The sequence below is a fragment of the Salmo salar genome, chromosome ssa03 (genome assembly GCF_905237065.1).
Source record: "Salmo salar chromosome ssa03, Ssal_v3.1, whole genome shotgun sequence".
NCBI lineage: Eukaryota > Metazoa > Chordata > Actinopteri > Salmoniformes > Salmonidae > Salmo > Salmo salar.
This window is the reverse complement of record NC_059444.1, coordinates 66,361,623-66,378,097: the sequence shown is the minus strand read 5'-3', so window position 1 is coordinate 66,378,097 and position 16,475 is coordinate 66,361,623. Positions and strand designations below refer to the sequence as shown.

At 43.3% G+C, this 16,475-nt stretch overlaps 1 protein-coding gene across 1 annotated transcript; it reads right to left on the bottom strand.

Annotated features, from left to right (window-relative positions):
• Positions 1-281: 281 nt before the first annotated feature.
• LOC106601230 (caspase recruitment domain-containing protein 10) lies at positions 282-15,869 on the bottom strand. The gene is made up of 24 exons (XM_014193272.2): positions 15,623-15,869; positions 10,551-10,793; positions 8,250-8,387; positions 7,972-8,158; positions 7,514-7,652; positions 7,118-7,306; positions 6,891-7,010; positions 6,578-6,703; positions 6,063-6,233; positions 5,764-5,862; positions 5,163-5,199; positions 4,471-4,508; positions 4,108-4,196; positions 3,858-3,904; positions 3,632-3,752; positions 3,306-3,483; positions 3,083-3,206; positions 2,664-2,904; positions 2,372-2,438; positions 2,184-2,286; positions 1,830-1,988; positions 1,543-1,655; positions 790-905; positions 282-644 (listed from the first exon to the last, which is right to left on the bottom strand). Exons 1-24 carry the CDS (start codon positions 15,627-15,629, stop codon positions 437-439), a joined length of 3,060 nt encoding a protein of 1,019 aa, XP_014048747.1. The 5' UTR covers positions 15,630-15,869; the 3' UTR covers positions 282-436.
• Between the last annotated feature and the right edge of the window lie 606 nt (positions 15,870-16,475).

Genomic DNA, 16,475 nt, shown 5'->3' with positions numbered 1-16,475 from the left:
TTTCCTAACCATAAAGCAGTCATGAGTTTTAGCTTTATTTTTTATAAGAACTTTCAAAAGCTATTGTATTGTGTCTAGTGGCCAAAGGCAAATGTAGGCAAACCCCAACTACTAATATTCATGTCTTTGGGTGTTAGAAAAGCGCTATACAAATTCCATGTATTATTATGAATTATTCAATCATTAAAAAAGATGCTCTGTTAACTAATGAAGGTTGTTTAATGCTGATGTTTAGCATAGGTAGACAAGAAATACAACATTAAAACATAAAGACACGTTACTACTGAGCTTGTAAGGTTTAATTCATCATATGAACATGAAACTTCATATTTACTGTGGTAGAACTAGGTATCTAAATGGGTGTGTGTGAAATGTATCTTTAATTATATCAAATTTAGCTTAGTAAAACAATAAAACTGGGTGAAAACATTGGGATCTATTGTAGCCTTTCCAACTCAACCCACAGCAGTGCCTTCTGCTGGCTATGGATGACATTGCGTATGGCGAGAAGCAGATCCTCGGTGCAGCTCCAGGTGCTGGGTTCCAAAGTGTGGTAGAGCAGGGGCAGGGTCTCCAGCTGCTGCTCGTCCGCCTGACACACCTCCTCCATCACGCCATCCTCCCCTCGCCTGGTCAGCAACTTCCTGTAAATGAGGCGAAATAGATAGACTTTGTAACTACTGTTTATAAATTGGATTAGAGAACATACAACTACAAAAATAGAATAACTTATGATCTAAAAGTGTATTGTAAATACACACAAATACAGATAGTCAGTCAGGCACCTACTTTAGCTTCTTGTGTTTTTTCTTCTTGGGTCGGATATTAATGACGATAGGGTAGACCCCCTGCCTCAGGAGGCCCTCCACACTACTCAGGCCCAGCTCCAACAGACAGTGCTTGTCCTGAGAGACAAGACACAGAAACCTATATGGGAAAGGTAACCCACTGGGCACAGACAGTTCAACCTCTAGTTTTGATTTACATTAGGTGTAGTTGTCAACTATCATGAATTCAATGTGAAATCAACAAAAACATTTCACCTTATCATTGGATTTAGGTTAAATGTTTGATGAAAAGAATACAAAATTCCCTTATGTTGATGACTTTTTTTCAAATCCATTCAGTTTCCCACGTCGATTAAACATCATTACATAACATTTTCTTGTTGAAATAGCGTGGAAGCAACATTTTGGGGCTCCCAAGTGGAGCAGCGGTCTAAGGCACTGCATCTCAGTGCTAGAGGCGTCACTACAGACCCTGGTTAGATTACAGGCTGTATAACAACTGGCGGTGATCGGGAGTCCCATAGGGTGGTGCACAATTGGCCCAGCATCGTCCGGGTTAGAGGAGTGTTTGGCCGGGGTAGGCCGTCATTGTAAATAAGAATTTATTCTTGACTGACTTGCCTAGTTAAATAAAGGTTAAATAAAAAATACAAATTGACACAACCAGTTTTTGCCCCATGGGAAGTGTTTGTTTGTTTGTGTGTGTGTAAGAGAGAGAATGAATGAATGAATGAATGAATGAAAGAGTGTATACCTGGCTTATTACATCCTGAATAGACTGCAGACTGATTCCAAGAGCCTGCTCTGGGGTGGAAGCATCTAGCAGGAAAACACTCTCATCATTTCTCTCTGTGGCCTGGATTGGCTCTGAAATACATCACTCCATGAGAAGCGGTAGAGAGACAACATATCTACAAGTAATTACTTTAAAACACAGCCGATCATGCAAGGACAACAAGCATGCAACTAGTGCTTCTGAAATTTGAGTGTGTAGTGACACTATGTAAATAACCATGTGTGTCTGCATGTGTGTGTGTGTACCTGGTTGGCAGGTGTTGAAGTCCAGTCCAGACTCTGCTGGCTGAAGCAGTCTCTCAATGAGGCCGCGAGAGAGCAAGGAGGGGGAGAAGATGACAGGCCGTTTGGTCTTGACCTGTATTGGCTGGACCATACTGTAAGGAATCAGGTGCTCCTCATGACCTGAGCAAAGACACACACACACACACACACACACACACACACACACACACACACACACACACACACACACACACACACACACACACACACACACACACACACACACACACACATTTAGGTTCATGCATTTTTATCTTACTATAGTCTTCAAAGGACAAACCAAAATATCAATAAAGTCATATGGGAGGAGCTTACGCTTGCTGAGTGTGTAAAGGACCTGTGGGGTGGAACCAATCCCACGACAGCTGGGGGACACAGCCTTGACCAATCGCACACGCTCAGAGCCCTTCTTGGATACCTACAGTGAGGAATGGAGGAATCAGTAGTCTGGTTATCCTTGGTTACCAGAGATTCACACACAGTAGGGACAAGAGGAGTCTTACTTTTTTTTTGAAATCCTTCTGCTCCAGGGCTATGGTACGTAACCTCACCAATAACAGTTGCTGGGCTCTGAGATAGAGAAAGATTTAGAGGGACACACATTTATCACTACGTGTCCCATGCAGTCTGTGAGTGCAGTCTAACAAAGCTAAACATTTGCACAACTGTCTGTTATAGATGAATGGAACGTTTAATCTTCTTCTCATGCTTATTAAAATGTCTTACATTATATAACCCGTTCATTTGAACTCTGTCACAAAGGTATTATTACAGTACATGGCACCTCTCCCTTACCGGTTGTAATTGGGCATGACCCCCGCCTGCAGGGGCTTGGCTGTGCGGGGGTTCACCAGGGTGCAGCGCCACTGGTACTTCCCATTGTAACGGGTGTCAGTGACGTGTATTATGTCATCACAGCGCACCCCCAGACAGGGCAGGTCGCTATGAGGGTCCAGGTCCAGGTTGACGCGCATGTAGAAGGAGTCAGCACCGTAGAAGGTAGGAGAATTGAGCTGGGCACATAACTTGGAGTAGGCTGAGAAGAGGAAAAGGGGTGGGCAGTTAGTTACACACACTATTCTTTTATCTTTTTTGGTTCTATAAACAGTCTGACGCCTGGATAAAGGCCAAGACCATATACTATAAAGGTGTACTGTACTGAAAAAGCACATCAGTCAAGGAAAACAACTGTAAAAGCTGTCTCAGAACTTCACCCCCTGTGTTGGTCTGGTGTTTGAGAGAAGAGGGCTCTGTCCACCACTGCAGAGAGAAGTGGGCCACCTCTCCAGTGCACTGGCCCATCAGCACACTGCCCCCACCAAACAGAACCTTCTCCAGCTGGGCAGGGAGGAGAGAGACAGTTATACTCAGACCTGTGTGGATGTTTTTCTACTACCTGTTTGCCTGTCCATCTGTCTGTATGCCTTTGTTTCTCACCTCCAGTAACTCACTGCCCTCCTTCAGACCACACTGCTCAGCAGGAGAACCAGCTCTGACGCTGCTAACAAAGATGCCTGTGCGGTTGCCCCCAATGATGGTGATGTCATCTGCCAGGCTGCCTCTTCCTCTTTTGGGCGTAGTGGGGGGACTAGGTACAGGGGACAGGGGCTCGAAACTGAAAGAGGAAGTGGAAAGAAAGATGGTAATTACACTTATCAGTATACAGTTAAGATTATATCTCACACCATAATGGGTTAGCAAGTGTACCTACACTACGTTGGATTAGCTGTCCTGATGTAGGCAGCACAGAGATGGAGACATACCAGAGACTGCTGTAGTTGGGTTTGTGAGGTGGGACAGGGGGCAGGTTGACGAGGTCAGGGGGGAAGAGGTGAGAATGCAGGGAGCTACAGGAGTTCGACAGGGAGACCTCACTCTGGACTCCTGAAATACAACATAATTAGACATCACTACACACATCTATACTTAGCAGGGGTTACAGGTAGCTACAGACTTAGACAGGAGGGGATGTACTGAACTAAACCAAACCTGTGAGGTTCTCATTCTCATCACTGCCCCAGGAGTCCAGGTCAAACCTGTAAAGGGATAAGATCACGATAGAGGAGTTTTCATCATCATTTATTTAGTTTTAAATGCATTTACAGCATAACATGGGATTTAAGAGAGTGATATCTCCATATTAGAGAATAATCTAAACGTTGATCTGCTATGGTATGACCATAGATATCCTATTAAATTAATAATAACTCTAATTCCTAATTCTATGGGTATGACATACTCTATGTTGACCCTGCGGTTGATGGAGTTCATACAGGGAGGGAAGGGGAAGATGGAGAGCCTGTTAACATCCCTCTCACTGTCCACTGTCTGTAAAACACACAGGACACAAACAAAGAGTGAAATAGAGAATGACTAAAGTATCGATGCAGGCCCACAATTTAAACCTATTCATCATCTCCTTGACAACTTGAAAAAGTTGATTAATTATTCAATAATCCACATATACTGTGTGTATTCACAGCTACACTGTTCAGTGAGAAAAATACATTTGTTAATATAATATAGATGAACGCAAGATGAGACATGATGCTTTGATATGTCGGCATGTCACAAAGTGTTGTGGAGTAATGTAACAACTCACTGGTGTCAAGAGATTCTCCTCTGAGTTTGAGCGGGAACCTGCAGACAAAAGAAAGTATTTAGAAGTCTAAGCCTATCCTCTCTCATCAAAGTTGTACAAATAAAAACATTTGTTTTGGCCATGCCTATTTCTACCATGTCTTATTCAAACAGTAGTTCAAATACAAGGTTTATCCTTCATCAGCTACAGTGATGTAAAAATTTAGAATAAATAAAGCAAACATGAAAAAAAGAGGGATTAACTCAGGAATGCTCTTTTCTTCAATGCTATCCTTGCAAAACCCCAATCCCCTAATCCAGTGGTTCCCAACCTTTTTCCGTTACTCTACCACCAAGTATATTTTGCTCTGCCCAGAGTACCCTTAAAGTATCCCCTCGTGTGCATTTACCAGTAAGCCTATGGTCTCATGAGTCTTCTCAAGTACCCCCTGTGGATAGGCCAAGTACCCCTGGTTGGGAAACACTGCATTCATCTCAACTCTACTCCCTGTATATAGCCTCGCTATTGTTATTTTACTGCTGCTCTTTAATTATTTGTTACTTTTATTTCTTATTTTTGTTGGTATTTTTCTCAAAACTGCATTGTTAGTTAAGGGCATGTAAGTAAGCATTTTACTGTAAGGCCTGTTGTATTCGGTGCATGTGAAAAATAACATTTGATTTGATTTTAATTGAATTGAAATATAGGCTTACCTTGGGAGTGGTCATGGGTTTGGCCTGTAGAGGGAGACTGTGACACAGAAATGAAAACAGAGACATCATCAACATCTGTTCACTGAAAGGTATCCTACAGGTACCAACATGCTGACAGTTACACAAATTCCTCTCTGGCAACATCAATTCAATTCAATTCAAGGGGCTTTATTGGCATGGGAAACATGTTAACATTGCCAAAGAAGTGAAGTAGGTAATAAACAAAAGTTAAATAAACAATACATAAAACATATCTCTAACTCTATGCAAAACAACAATGCGACCTAATTAGCACACAGGAGTTGCTTCACCCTGATCTAAATATAATATTCTCTGTAAGTAGACCATGAATAACCATGGCAAGTAAAATGATCATTATTATTATGGGGATCAGCTCAATGGTACCTACTTAAGTACAACTCTGTGAATGAGTCAAATGAAAAGACGGGTTGGACAGCAACACTGCCATACTCCTCAAGGACTATTTATTACATGATTATGAAGAGATAAATGTTGTGGCTGCTGTTGATGGTAACACTATAATGTTGCTAATATTCTAGCTGCTGCCAATGAAGATGATAAGATGGCGATGAACTCTGACCTTGTAGAGCAGCTGGTGAGTGCCGCTGGGTGGAGGGCTGAGGTCTAGGGAGCAGCAGGGGCCGTAGCACTGGTCCTCGCTGAACAGAGACAGGTGAGACTAGGAGAGGGACAGAGAGATAATCACATTAGAAGAGTACAGGAGAAGGCTAACAGGTCCACACTGTAATTTGATTATCATATTTTTGTGAGTGTGTGAAACTGTATGTCTGACAGAATAGGGAAAACACACTTGTGTTGTGCAAGTATAATCAAAAGTGTGTACACAGAATGTGTGTACATACAGTAGCTGAGACTCACACAGTGCAAACAGGGGGAACTCTGCTCCCTGCTCCTGTCCTTCTCTTTCTCCAGCTCTCTCTGCTGCTGCTCTAGATTGGCCTGAAGCTCTGCGATGCGTTTACGCAGGTGGTTCTTGTCCAATAGGCAGTCAGTATACTCCAACTGCAGGCTGTCTCGACTGCGCAGAGCCTGAAGGATATACAGTATCAGAGGGAGGAGGAGAGAACATGCCAGAGAGATAAGTTATGAGGAGACAGACAGACACAGAGTGGGGGAGATACTGAGTAGTGGAAACCCCTGTATGACTAGACAAAAATGATGTATTACGGTGAGTAATGGGGCAACTATGCAGAGAAGGGCCTTATATTATCCAGCAAAAAGGCCTCAAACTCAACACTCCGACCTCAACATTCCTCTGTGCATGTGCATTCAGTGTCCAAACAGCCATGAACTATTTAAACCAACAGAAACAAAAACCTAACCATACACTGATTCGTTGATTCTAACCCATATCCCTACTCAGACCTACTGACCTGGTCCCTCTCCTTCTCCAGCTCCATAATCTGGTTGAAGTAGGAAATGCTCCTTTTCTGTTCTGTCTCCCAGTCCAGCTGGAGAGTCCTCACCTTCAGCTGCAGCTGCTCACACTGAGACTCCAGCTTCACAACACAACACACCATACCATCAAAGACAGAATAATACAATTGTGTTGATATACAAGAGGCATGTTTTAACACTTTATGAAACCTGAACAAAGACAACTTGAAAAACTGTCACCAGCTCAGTGACTTCTGAGAGTGAATCACTGGACAGAACGGTGTGAATAGGCTTTTTCTCTGCTATCACCTTGTCCCTGAAATCCTCAGAGCTCTCCAGCTCTCCCTGTACTCTGGCAATGTTGCCACACAGCTCGTGTCTCTGCTCTGCTGCCTCCCTGCGGTCCTGCTTCAGGATGTCCAACAGAGCCTGAGGTCAAAATGGAACAATACAAGAGTTAGAGCAGCACCGTCGGAGCGGGAAAACATCACGAACTCAGAGGGTGAATTAGATTCCCTCTGAGTGGTGGCTCTCACCTGTGTTTCAATGTGACCTGACTTCTGAATGTCAATGTGCTGTAGTGGCTTCTCACTCTTCTCCGGAACCGCGGGGGTGCCGTTCGTGCGATGGGTGACACTACTGTTCCTTCTGACTGGCGCCGTAGAGGCAGGGCTACCGTCAGTCTCTTTCTCTGCCTCCATCAGTCTGGTCTTCAGCTGCTCCATCTGTAGAAAAGGTTGAGTAAGAATATTACAAGGGAATCCTACCAGGGAAAAGGCTTCCTATAAAGGCATGTCCCAACAGCTCTTTAAAAAACAATTATACCCTCCACCCATCCTTTAATCTTTCTCCAGCTGCTTTCTTCTGTCCCAGTCACACTCCCTCTCCTTCAACAACCCATCAGACCCTTTGTCCCCCTCTCCTCTCTATACCTGTTCCAGTAGCTCTCTCTCACGTGCGGAGGCCTTGGCCTGATCCTCCAGGGCACGAGAGTATTTCACAGCCTGTTCCAGGTGCCTGTCCTTCAGCCGGCCCAGCTCCCTGCTGCCTGCCTCCCAGTCCTGACGCAGCCTGTGGGAGACACATTCAGCCAGCTCTTAGTACACTGGACATAGAAACTGTACATCCCTATTAAAATGTTTTATGACAGCCATGGACCATGGCTCATCATGAATGTAGTTTATGTATATCATTCTCGATGTTTCAAGTTCCAGTCTGAATACTGTCATTCACTTTGGGTGTAGTGCACATTGTTGGGCCCTGTGGATAACAACCAGATGTTTGTGTGGTTTTACCTGTGAAGTTCAATTAATCAAACTTTAATGCTTCTCATAGTGTCATTTGTCTCCCAGTGCTTTAAGCCCTGAATGTGTGGTTCTGTGTGGAGTACCTCTCCATCTGCAGCCGGTCATGTCGTAGGTCCAGTGTCTTGCGTTCAGCCCGGCTGCGCTCCTCCTCGGCCACACGGCAACGCTGGGACAGGCGACGCTCACACACGCGGCTCCCCCGCAGCTGCTCCCTCAGCTTACGCACCTCGAGCAGCAGGAACTGAGTCAGGCCCTCTGGACCCTCCTCATCTGGGGGGACACAGCAGTGGAGGTAAATGGGGGATGGGGAAACACTGGTCATACAGGAGTGGAAGGGGGATATTTGGGGACAAATCCTTACCCAAGATGATGGAGCAGCGCTGGGTGGGCTGTTGTCCAGTGAGCTGAGTGTATTGCTCGGGGTGGTAGAACTCCAAAGACTCCATGAAGGCCTGCAGGCCACGCTGGCCCCGCCCATGCAGGATGTCAATCAAACGTCCTGATAAACAGTTAGGACATCATTAAAGTTTATAAGATGAAGACGACAATACATCCTGAAGATGGAGACACTCACTGTAAGTACTGTACTGACACAAGTGTGAAAGCTGCTCATGTTCCAGGTAATCCCTTTGTCATCTTTTCCTCTCTAACCTCATCTCTCTGTTTCTTCCTCTCTCCCCGTCCTTTTCACTCCCCATTTGTCTACCTCCTCCTTTATCTCTCCCTCTCCTTTACCTAGCTAGTGGCCACCCCTTCATTCCTTTCATATTGATCTCCTGCCTCGTTTCTCATACCTGTCTCCACTCCCTCTGTCTCTCACTCCCCTCTTGCTATCCTTTCTAACCACCTTTTTCTCACACGGCACAAACCCCTACTTACCTCATTCTCTCCGACCTACCTCCTCTCTCCCTGTCTCCTCTCACTTACAGTTGAAGTCGGAAGTTTACATACACTTAGGTTGGAGTCATTAAAACTCGTTTTTCAACCACTCCACAAATTTCTTGTTAACAAACTATAGTTTTGGCAAGTCGGTTAGGACATCTACTTTGTGCATGACACAAGTCATTTTTCCAACAATTGTTTACAGACAAATTATTTCACTTATAATTCACTGTATCACAATTCCAGTGGGTCAGAAGTTTACACACACTAAATTGACTGTGTCTTTAAACAGCTTGGAAAATTCCCAAAAATTATGTCATGGCTTTAGAAGCTTCTGATAGGCTAATTTACATCATTTGAGTCAATTGGAGGTGAACCTGTGGATGTATTTCAAGGCCTAGCTTCAAAGTGCCTCTTTGCTTGACATCATGGAAAAATCTAAAGAAATCAGTCAAGACCTCAGAAAATAAATTGTAGACTTCCACAAGTCTGGTTCATCCTTGGGAGCAATTTCCAAATGCCTGAAGGTACCACGTTCATCTGTACAAACAATAGTACTCAAGTATCAACACCATGAGACCACGCAGCCGTCATACCGCTCAGGAAGTAGACACGTTCTGTCTCATAGAGATGAATGTACTTTGGTGCGAAAAGTACAAATCAATCCCAGAACAACAGCAAAGGACCTTGTGAAGATGCTGGAGGAAACAGGTACAAAAGTATCTATATCCACAGTAAAACAAGTCCTATATCGACATAACCTGAAAGGCCGCTCAGCAAGGAAGAAGCCACTGCTCCAAAATCGCCATAAAAAAGCCAGACTACGGTTTGCAACTGCACATGGGGACAAAGATTGTACTTTTTGGAGAAATGTCCTCTGGTCTGATGAAACAAAAATAGAACTGTTTGGCCATAATGACCATCATTATGTTTGGAGGAAAAAGGGGGAGGCTTGCAAACCGAAGAATACCATCCCAACCTTGTAGCACTGGGGTGGCAGCATCATGTTGTGGGGGTGCTTTGCGGCAGGAGGGACTGGTGCACTTCACAAAATAGATGGCATCACGAGGACGGAAAATTATGTGGATATAATGAAGCAACATCTCAAGACATCAGTCAGGAAGTTAAAGCTTGGTCACAAATGGGTCTTCCAAATGGACAATGACCCCAAGCATGCTTACAAAGTTGTAGAAAAATGGCTTAAGGACAACAAAGTCAAGGTGTTGGAGTGGCCATCACAAAGCCCTGACCTCAATCCTATAGAACATTTGTGGGCAGAACTGAAAAAGCGTGTGCGAGCAAGGAGGCCTACAAACCTAACTCAGTTACACCAGCTCTGTCAGGAGGAATGGGCCAAAATTCACCCAACTTATTGTGGGAAGCTTGTGGAAGGCTACCCGAAACGTTTGACCCAAGTTAAACAATTTAAAGGCGATGCTACCAAATACTAATTGAGTGTATGTAAACTTCTGACCCACTGGGAATGTGATGAAAGAAATAAAAGCTGAAATAAATCATTCTCTCTACTATTATTCTGACATTTCACATTCTTAAAATAAAGTGGTGATCCTAACCTACCGAAGACAGGGAATTTTTACTAGGATTAAATGTCAGGAATTGTGAAAAACTTAACTAAAAACTAAATGTATTTGGCTAAGGTGTATGTAAACTTCCGACTTCAACAGTACCTTTTACACTCTTCTCATTCCCTTCCATAATTTTTCTCTCATTCTCCCTCTCTTTTTTGCGCCCACACATTCCCTCCCTCCCTCTCTCTCACCAGCCTTGCTGATACGTAGTGGGTACTGGGTGGAGTTGAGGACCTCATCCTCATCCTGCTCGTCGATGACCTTGCACTGCCTCAGGTAGGGGGTGAGCTTGGCTGGGTTCAGGATGCGGGTCAGCTTGTGCCTCACCCCCTCCACCCGGGCCCACAGCTCCTCACAACACTCCTCAGAGAACGGGGACACCGGCCGCCCCTCTTCCTGTCCAGTGTCATAATCCTTCACCCATACTGTGATGCCTGGTACAGAGGAAGCATGTTAATAGAGGACTGGTTTGAACGAGTAGCCAACATTCTGTGTATAAGAACAGCAAAGGTAATCCAATTTTTCTTATAGTAAATCTGAGTTTGGTGAGTACCAAACTTGGTGGGTGTCAAAATAGCTAGCCTGTGATGGCCGGGCTATCTACTCAGAATATTGTAAAATGTGCTTTCACCAAAAAGCTATTTTAAAATCGGACACCGCGATTGCATAAAGGAGTTCTGTATCTATAATTCTTAAAATAATTGTTATGTTTTTTGTGAACGTTTATCGTGAGTAATTTAGTAAATTCACCGGAAGTGTTCGGTGGGAATGCTAGTCACATGCTAGTCACATGCTAATGTAAAAAGCTGGTTTTTGATATAAATATGAACTTGATTGAACAACACATGCATGTATTGTATAACATAATGTCCTAGGAGTGTCATCTGATGAAGATCATCAAAGGTTAGTGCTGCATTTAGCTGTGGTTTTGGTTTTTGTGACATTATATGCTAGCTTGAAAAATGGGTGTCTGATTATTTCTGGCTGGGTACTCTGCTGACATAATCTAATGTTTTGCTTTCGTTGTAAAGCCTTTTTGAAATCGGACAGTGTGGTTAGATTAACGAGAGTCTTGTCTTAAAATGGTGTAAAATAGTCATATGTTTGAGAAATTGAAGTAATAGCATTTCTAAGGTATTTGAATATCGCGCCACGGGATTCCACTGGCTGTTGACTAGGGTGGGACGCAAACGTCCCACCTAGCCCAGAGAGGTTAACAGGTATGTCTTAAGTTAATTTGTGGAATTTCCTTCCTCCTTAATGCGTTTAAGCCAATCGGTTGTGTTGTGATAAGGTAGGGGTGGTATACAGAAGACAGCCCTATTTGGTAAAATACCAAGTCCATATTATGGCAAGAACAGCTCAAATAAGCAAAGGGAAACAACAGTCCATTACTTTAAGACATGGTCAGTCAATATGGAAAATGTCAAGAACTTCGAAGGTTTCTTGAAGTGCAGTAACAAACCAAGCGCTATGATGAAACTGGCTCTCATGAGGACCTCCACAGGAATGGAAGACCTAGAGTTACATCTGCTGCTGCTGATAAATTCATTAGAATTACCAGCCTCAGAAATCGCAGCCCAAATAAATTCTTCACAGAGTTCAAGTAACAGACACATCTCAACATCATCTGTTCAGAGGAGACTGCGTGAATCAGGCCTTCATGGTCAAATTGCTGCAAAGAACCCACTACTAAAGGACACCAATAAGAAGAGACTTGCTTGGGCCAGAAACATGAGCAATGGACATTAATTTGTCCATTGGTCTGGAGAACAAATTTTAGATTTTTGGTTCCAACCGCTGTGTCTTTGTGAGATGTGGTGTGGGTGAACAGATGATCTTTGCATGTGTATTTCCCACCATAAAGCGAGGAGGTGTGATGGTGCCTCCCTGTGGCTCAGTTGGTAGAGCATGGTGTTTGCAATGGTGTTTGCAACGCCAGGGTTGTGGGTTCGATTCCCACGGGGGGCCAGTACGGAGAAAAAAAGAATGTATGAAATTAATTGAAATGTATGCATTCACTACTGTAAGTCGCTCTGGATAAGAGCGTCTGCTGAATGACTAAAATGTAAAAAATGTAAATAAAGAGAACAGGCTCAAACTATGTTGATAATACAGTTTATGGGCATTGTCTGCTGCATTTTGAGAAGGAGCAAAAGGAAGTGCTTTTCTGGCTGTGCTCCAAGGAAAGCTGGAGGGGATTATTTTGCATTTAACATACAGAGCATTCAGAAAGTATTCAGACCGCTTGACTTTTTCCAAATTTTGTTACGTTACAGCCTTATTCTAAAATGTATTAAATAATTTGTTTTCCTCATCAATCTACACACAATACCCCATAATGCAAAGCAAAAACAGGTTTTTAGAAATGTTTGCTTAAAAACAGAAATACCTTATGTTGGATTCAACATTTTGAACATTGAGATATTAAATAAATGATAGAGAAGAAGCATAGAATAGTGAAAGAGACTGGGCTTTATGTCAAAAGTTAATGGTTCTCTGTAGAAAGACAGATGGCTTTGGAATGTGTTGGGTGGATGGGAGGAGAGCAACATGTTGATGTAGGGGAGACAGATGGACATCTGTGGATTAGGTGAAGATGGGGCTGAGGTCAGGAGGTGAGGTCAGATCCCCTGAGGGGAGTAATAAGGGTTTAGCTTCCTGTTACTCTTTTCCTGTAGAACCATAAGATGTAAGGATTGGAGAGAAGTGGAGGAGTGGAGGAGTGTCTTAAGTAGGATATATATATATATATATATATCTGTGATGGGAGAAATGTTGGGTTGTCTGAATTAAAGCTGTACAGAACCTTTGGGAAGAATTAAACTTGGTTAAAGCTTATCTAATGTCCTTGAGTTATTTACTCTCAAAAATAAGAACCTAACACTTATTTACGTAAGTATTCAGACCCTTTGCTATGAGACTCGAAATTGAGCTCAGGTGCATCCTGTTTCCATTGATCATCCTTGATATGTTTCTACAACTTGATTGGAGTCCACCTGTGGTAAATTCAATTGATTGGACATTATTTGGAAAGAAACACCTGTTTATATAAGGTCCCACAGTTAAAAGTGCATGTCAGAGCAAAAACCAAGCCATGACGTCGAAGGAATTGTCCCTAGAGCTCTGAGACAGGATTGTGTTGAGGCTCAGATCTGGGGAAGGGTACCAAAACAAATCTGTAGCATTGAAGGTCCCCAAGAACACAGTGACCTCCATCATTCTTATATGGAAGAAGTTTGGAGTCACCGAGACTCTTCCTAGAGCTGGCCACACAGCCAAATTGAGCAATCGGGGGAGAAGGGCCTTGGTCAGGTGGGTGACCAAAAACCCGATGGTCACGCTGACAGAGCTCCAGAGATCCTCTGTGGAGATGGGAAAACCTTCCAGAAGGACAACCATCTCTGCAGCACTCCACCAATCCGGCATTTATGATAGAGTGGCCAGATGGAAGCCACTCCTCAGTAAAAGGCACATGACAGCCCGCTTGGAGTTCGCCAAAAGGCACCTAAAGGACTCTGACCATGAGAAACTAGGTTCTCTGGTTTAATGAAACCAAGATTGAACTCTTTGGCCTGAATGCCAAGTGTCACGACCGGAGGAAAACTGGCACCATCCCTAAGGTGAAGCACGGTGGTGGCACCAACATGCTGTAGGTTTTTCAGCATCAGGGACTGGAAGACTATTCAGGATCGAGGAAAAGATAAATGAAGCCAAGTATAGCGAGATCCTTGATGAAAACCTGCTCCAGAGTGCTCAGGACCTCAGATTGGGTTGAAGGTGCACCTTCCAACAGGACAACGACCCTAAGCACACAGCCAAGACAACGCCGGAGTGGCTTCGGGAGAAGTCTCTGAATGTCCTTGAGTGGCCCACCCAGAGCCCAGACTTGAACCCCGATCGAACATCTCTGGAGAGACCTGAAAATAGCTGTGCAGTGACGCTCCCCATCCAACCTGACAGAGCTTGAGAGGATCTCCAGAGAAGACTGAGAGAAACTCCCCAAATACAGGTGTGCCAAGCTTGTAGCATCATACCCAAGAAGACTCCAGGCTGTAATCACTGCCAAAGGTGCTTCAACAAAGTACTGAGTAAAGGGTCTGAATACTTATGGAAATGTGATAGTTCTGTTTTTTTTTATACATTTGCAAAAAAATTCAGAAAACCTGTTTTTGCTTTGTTATTATGGGGTATTGTGTGTAGATTGATGAGGGGAAAAAACGATTTAATTGATTTTAGAATAAGGCTATAATGTAACAAAATGTGGAAAAGTCAAGGGGTCTGAATACTTTCCGAATGCACTGTATAACAGGCTGTAGGATTAACTTCCAGTACTATAAACACATTTGATGGTGCATTTAACTGCACCAATGATTTACTCAAGTTTTTCCTGGTGTTGCACAAGGTTGGTTGGTGGGTCGTAAACAATGATAGGGACGACATTAAATCTGTGTCAAAGCTCAAGAACGCAAACACTGGTGTGATTCATATCGCACACTTAAAAACCTACTGTGATAGCAGACAAAGACCTCCTCAACTACTGAGGAGCAGTTGTGCCAACTCCCTGGACTAAGAAAAAACACATTCAATTGAGACTCTCGACACGTTTAGTAGTACAGATCAGGGACCCATGATCTAATTCCGTTACCCGGTGTAAATCCACTTCACTTACTGTAGTTCAATAACCAAAATTGATTTTTCCCAACTCAAGGTGCCGTGTCATAGCTGACACCCCCTTTTTTCTGCAAACTCTGAAGCAACATAGTATATGTTTTAAAGTTAGCTATTTACCGACAATGAGGGGTAAGTAAGTGCTCCATAATCACGCCCCCCTCGCTCAAATATAGGCCAACAGACAGACAGGTCAAGACACATCTGTGTCCTGTGGAATCTTTTCCTGTCATCTCTCTTTTTCCCATGCAGGCTACTCATGTAGTCAATGGAAAACATGAGATACTTTTTATCAAGAGCAACTTTTTCCCAGAGCAGTGTCAACATCTCAAAATAAAAATAAACACCCCTCAGACTATTTGGCAGTATGAATATTTACTACATTAATTGACCGGAGCTTACAATACTAAAAATAACTGTGACTGACAAGACAATAAGGAGATCGAAGTGTCATTCAGTGCCGCAACTTTTCACCCCGATTGAGTCATCTAACTTTTTCTGAAAAAGTCAGGTAAGAAATGCTGTAATGCCATCTTGAAAAAAATTATTAATAAATAAACATGACAAGAAGAAATCTTAATTTCCCACTTACCACTCATTGTCAAGGATTGATCGTGTTGTAAGCAAACTCCTCAGACAGATATTCCACTTTTCGTTTTGATCAATCATAAAAGGATGAATGAGTCCATAGAAACGTAAACTACTATTCCACTATGGCTATGCTATTGCGTTGAGAAGCTGGTTGTGTTGTACCTGGGACGCAGTATCACACCCCTCCCCAACTTTGCAGTCCCGCCTCCTCACAATTGCCTGCACATCCCATATTCCACCAATCAGCAATTGTTCACAACTGTCCTGATCATTCCAGATGACCATACCAGGATAAGTTTCCAACAACCGGATGTATCCGGTTTTCAGGGACACAGCTAATTCAACATAGGCTTCCTTTTCTGATGAAAACCAGATTTGGTACTCCTCTCAGGCGTTTTCTTTTAACCTGCTACTTTAGGTTAAAGCCAGGTTAACCCAAATACTGTATCTCTGGTTAACGCAAGGGCAACATTTTCTGTTTGAAAATTGAGAAAGTGGAGGAGTTGGACCGTTTTCATGCCCAAAGTCGACCGTTAAAGCTAATTTCCTGCAATGAAGTGGCCTTGGTCTTTGGAAATCGACATTCCTGTGCACACAGTGTATGGTTAACTTTAAACAAATGTTGTTAAAAAGGAAAGCCTACCATAGTTCAAATGTAACCAGCAATCAGTAGGCTAGAGGACAACTTCCATTTCAACAGGCCATACAGATCTAAGATCATGAAGATCAGTCATTTTTGCTGTTGAACTTTTAGAGTTTACTCCCTTCAACTCAATTAGGTATTAAAGCTGCTTTTGAAGAGGGGCTTGAGAAGGGCTTTTCCACAAGGTGGAGCAATCCACCCACTGCTTTAC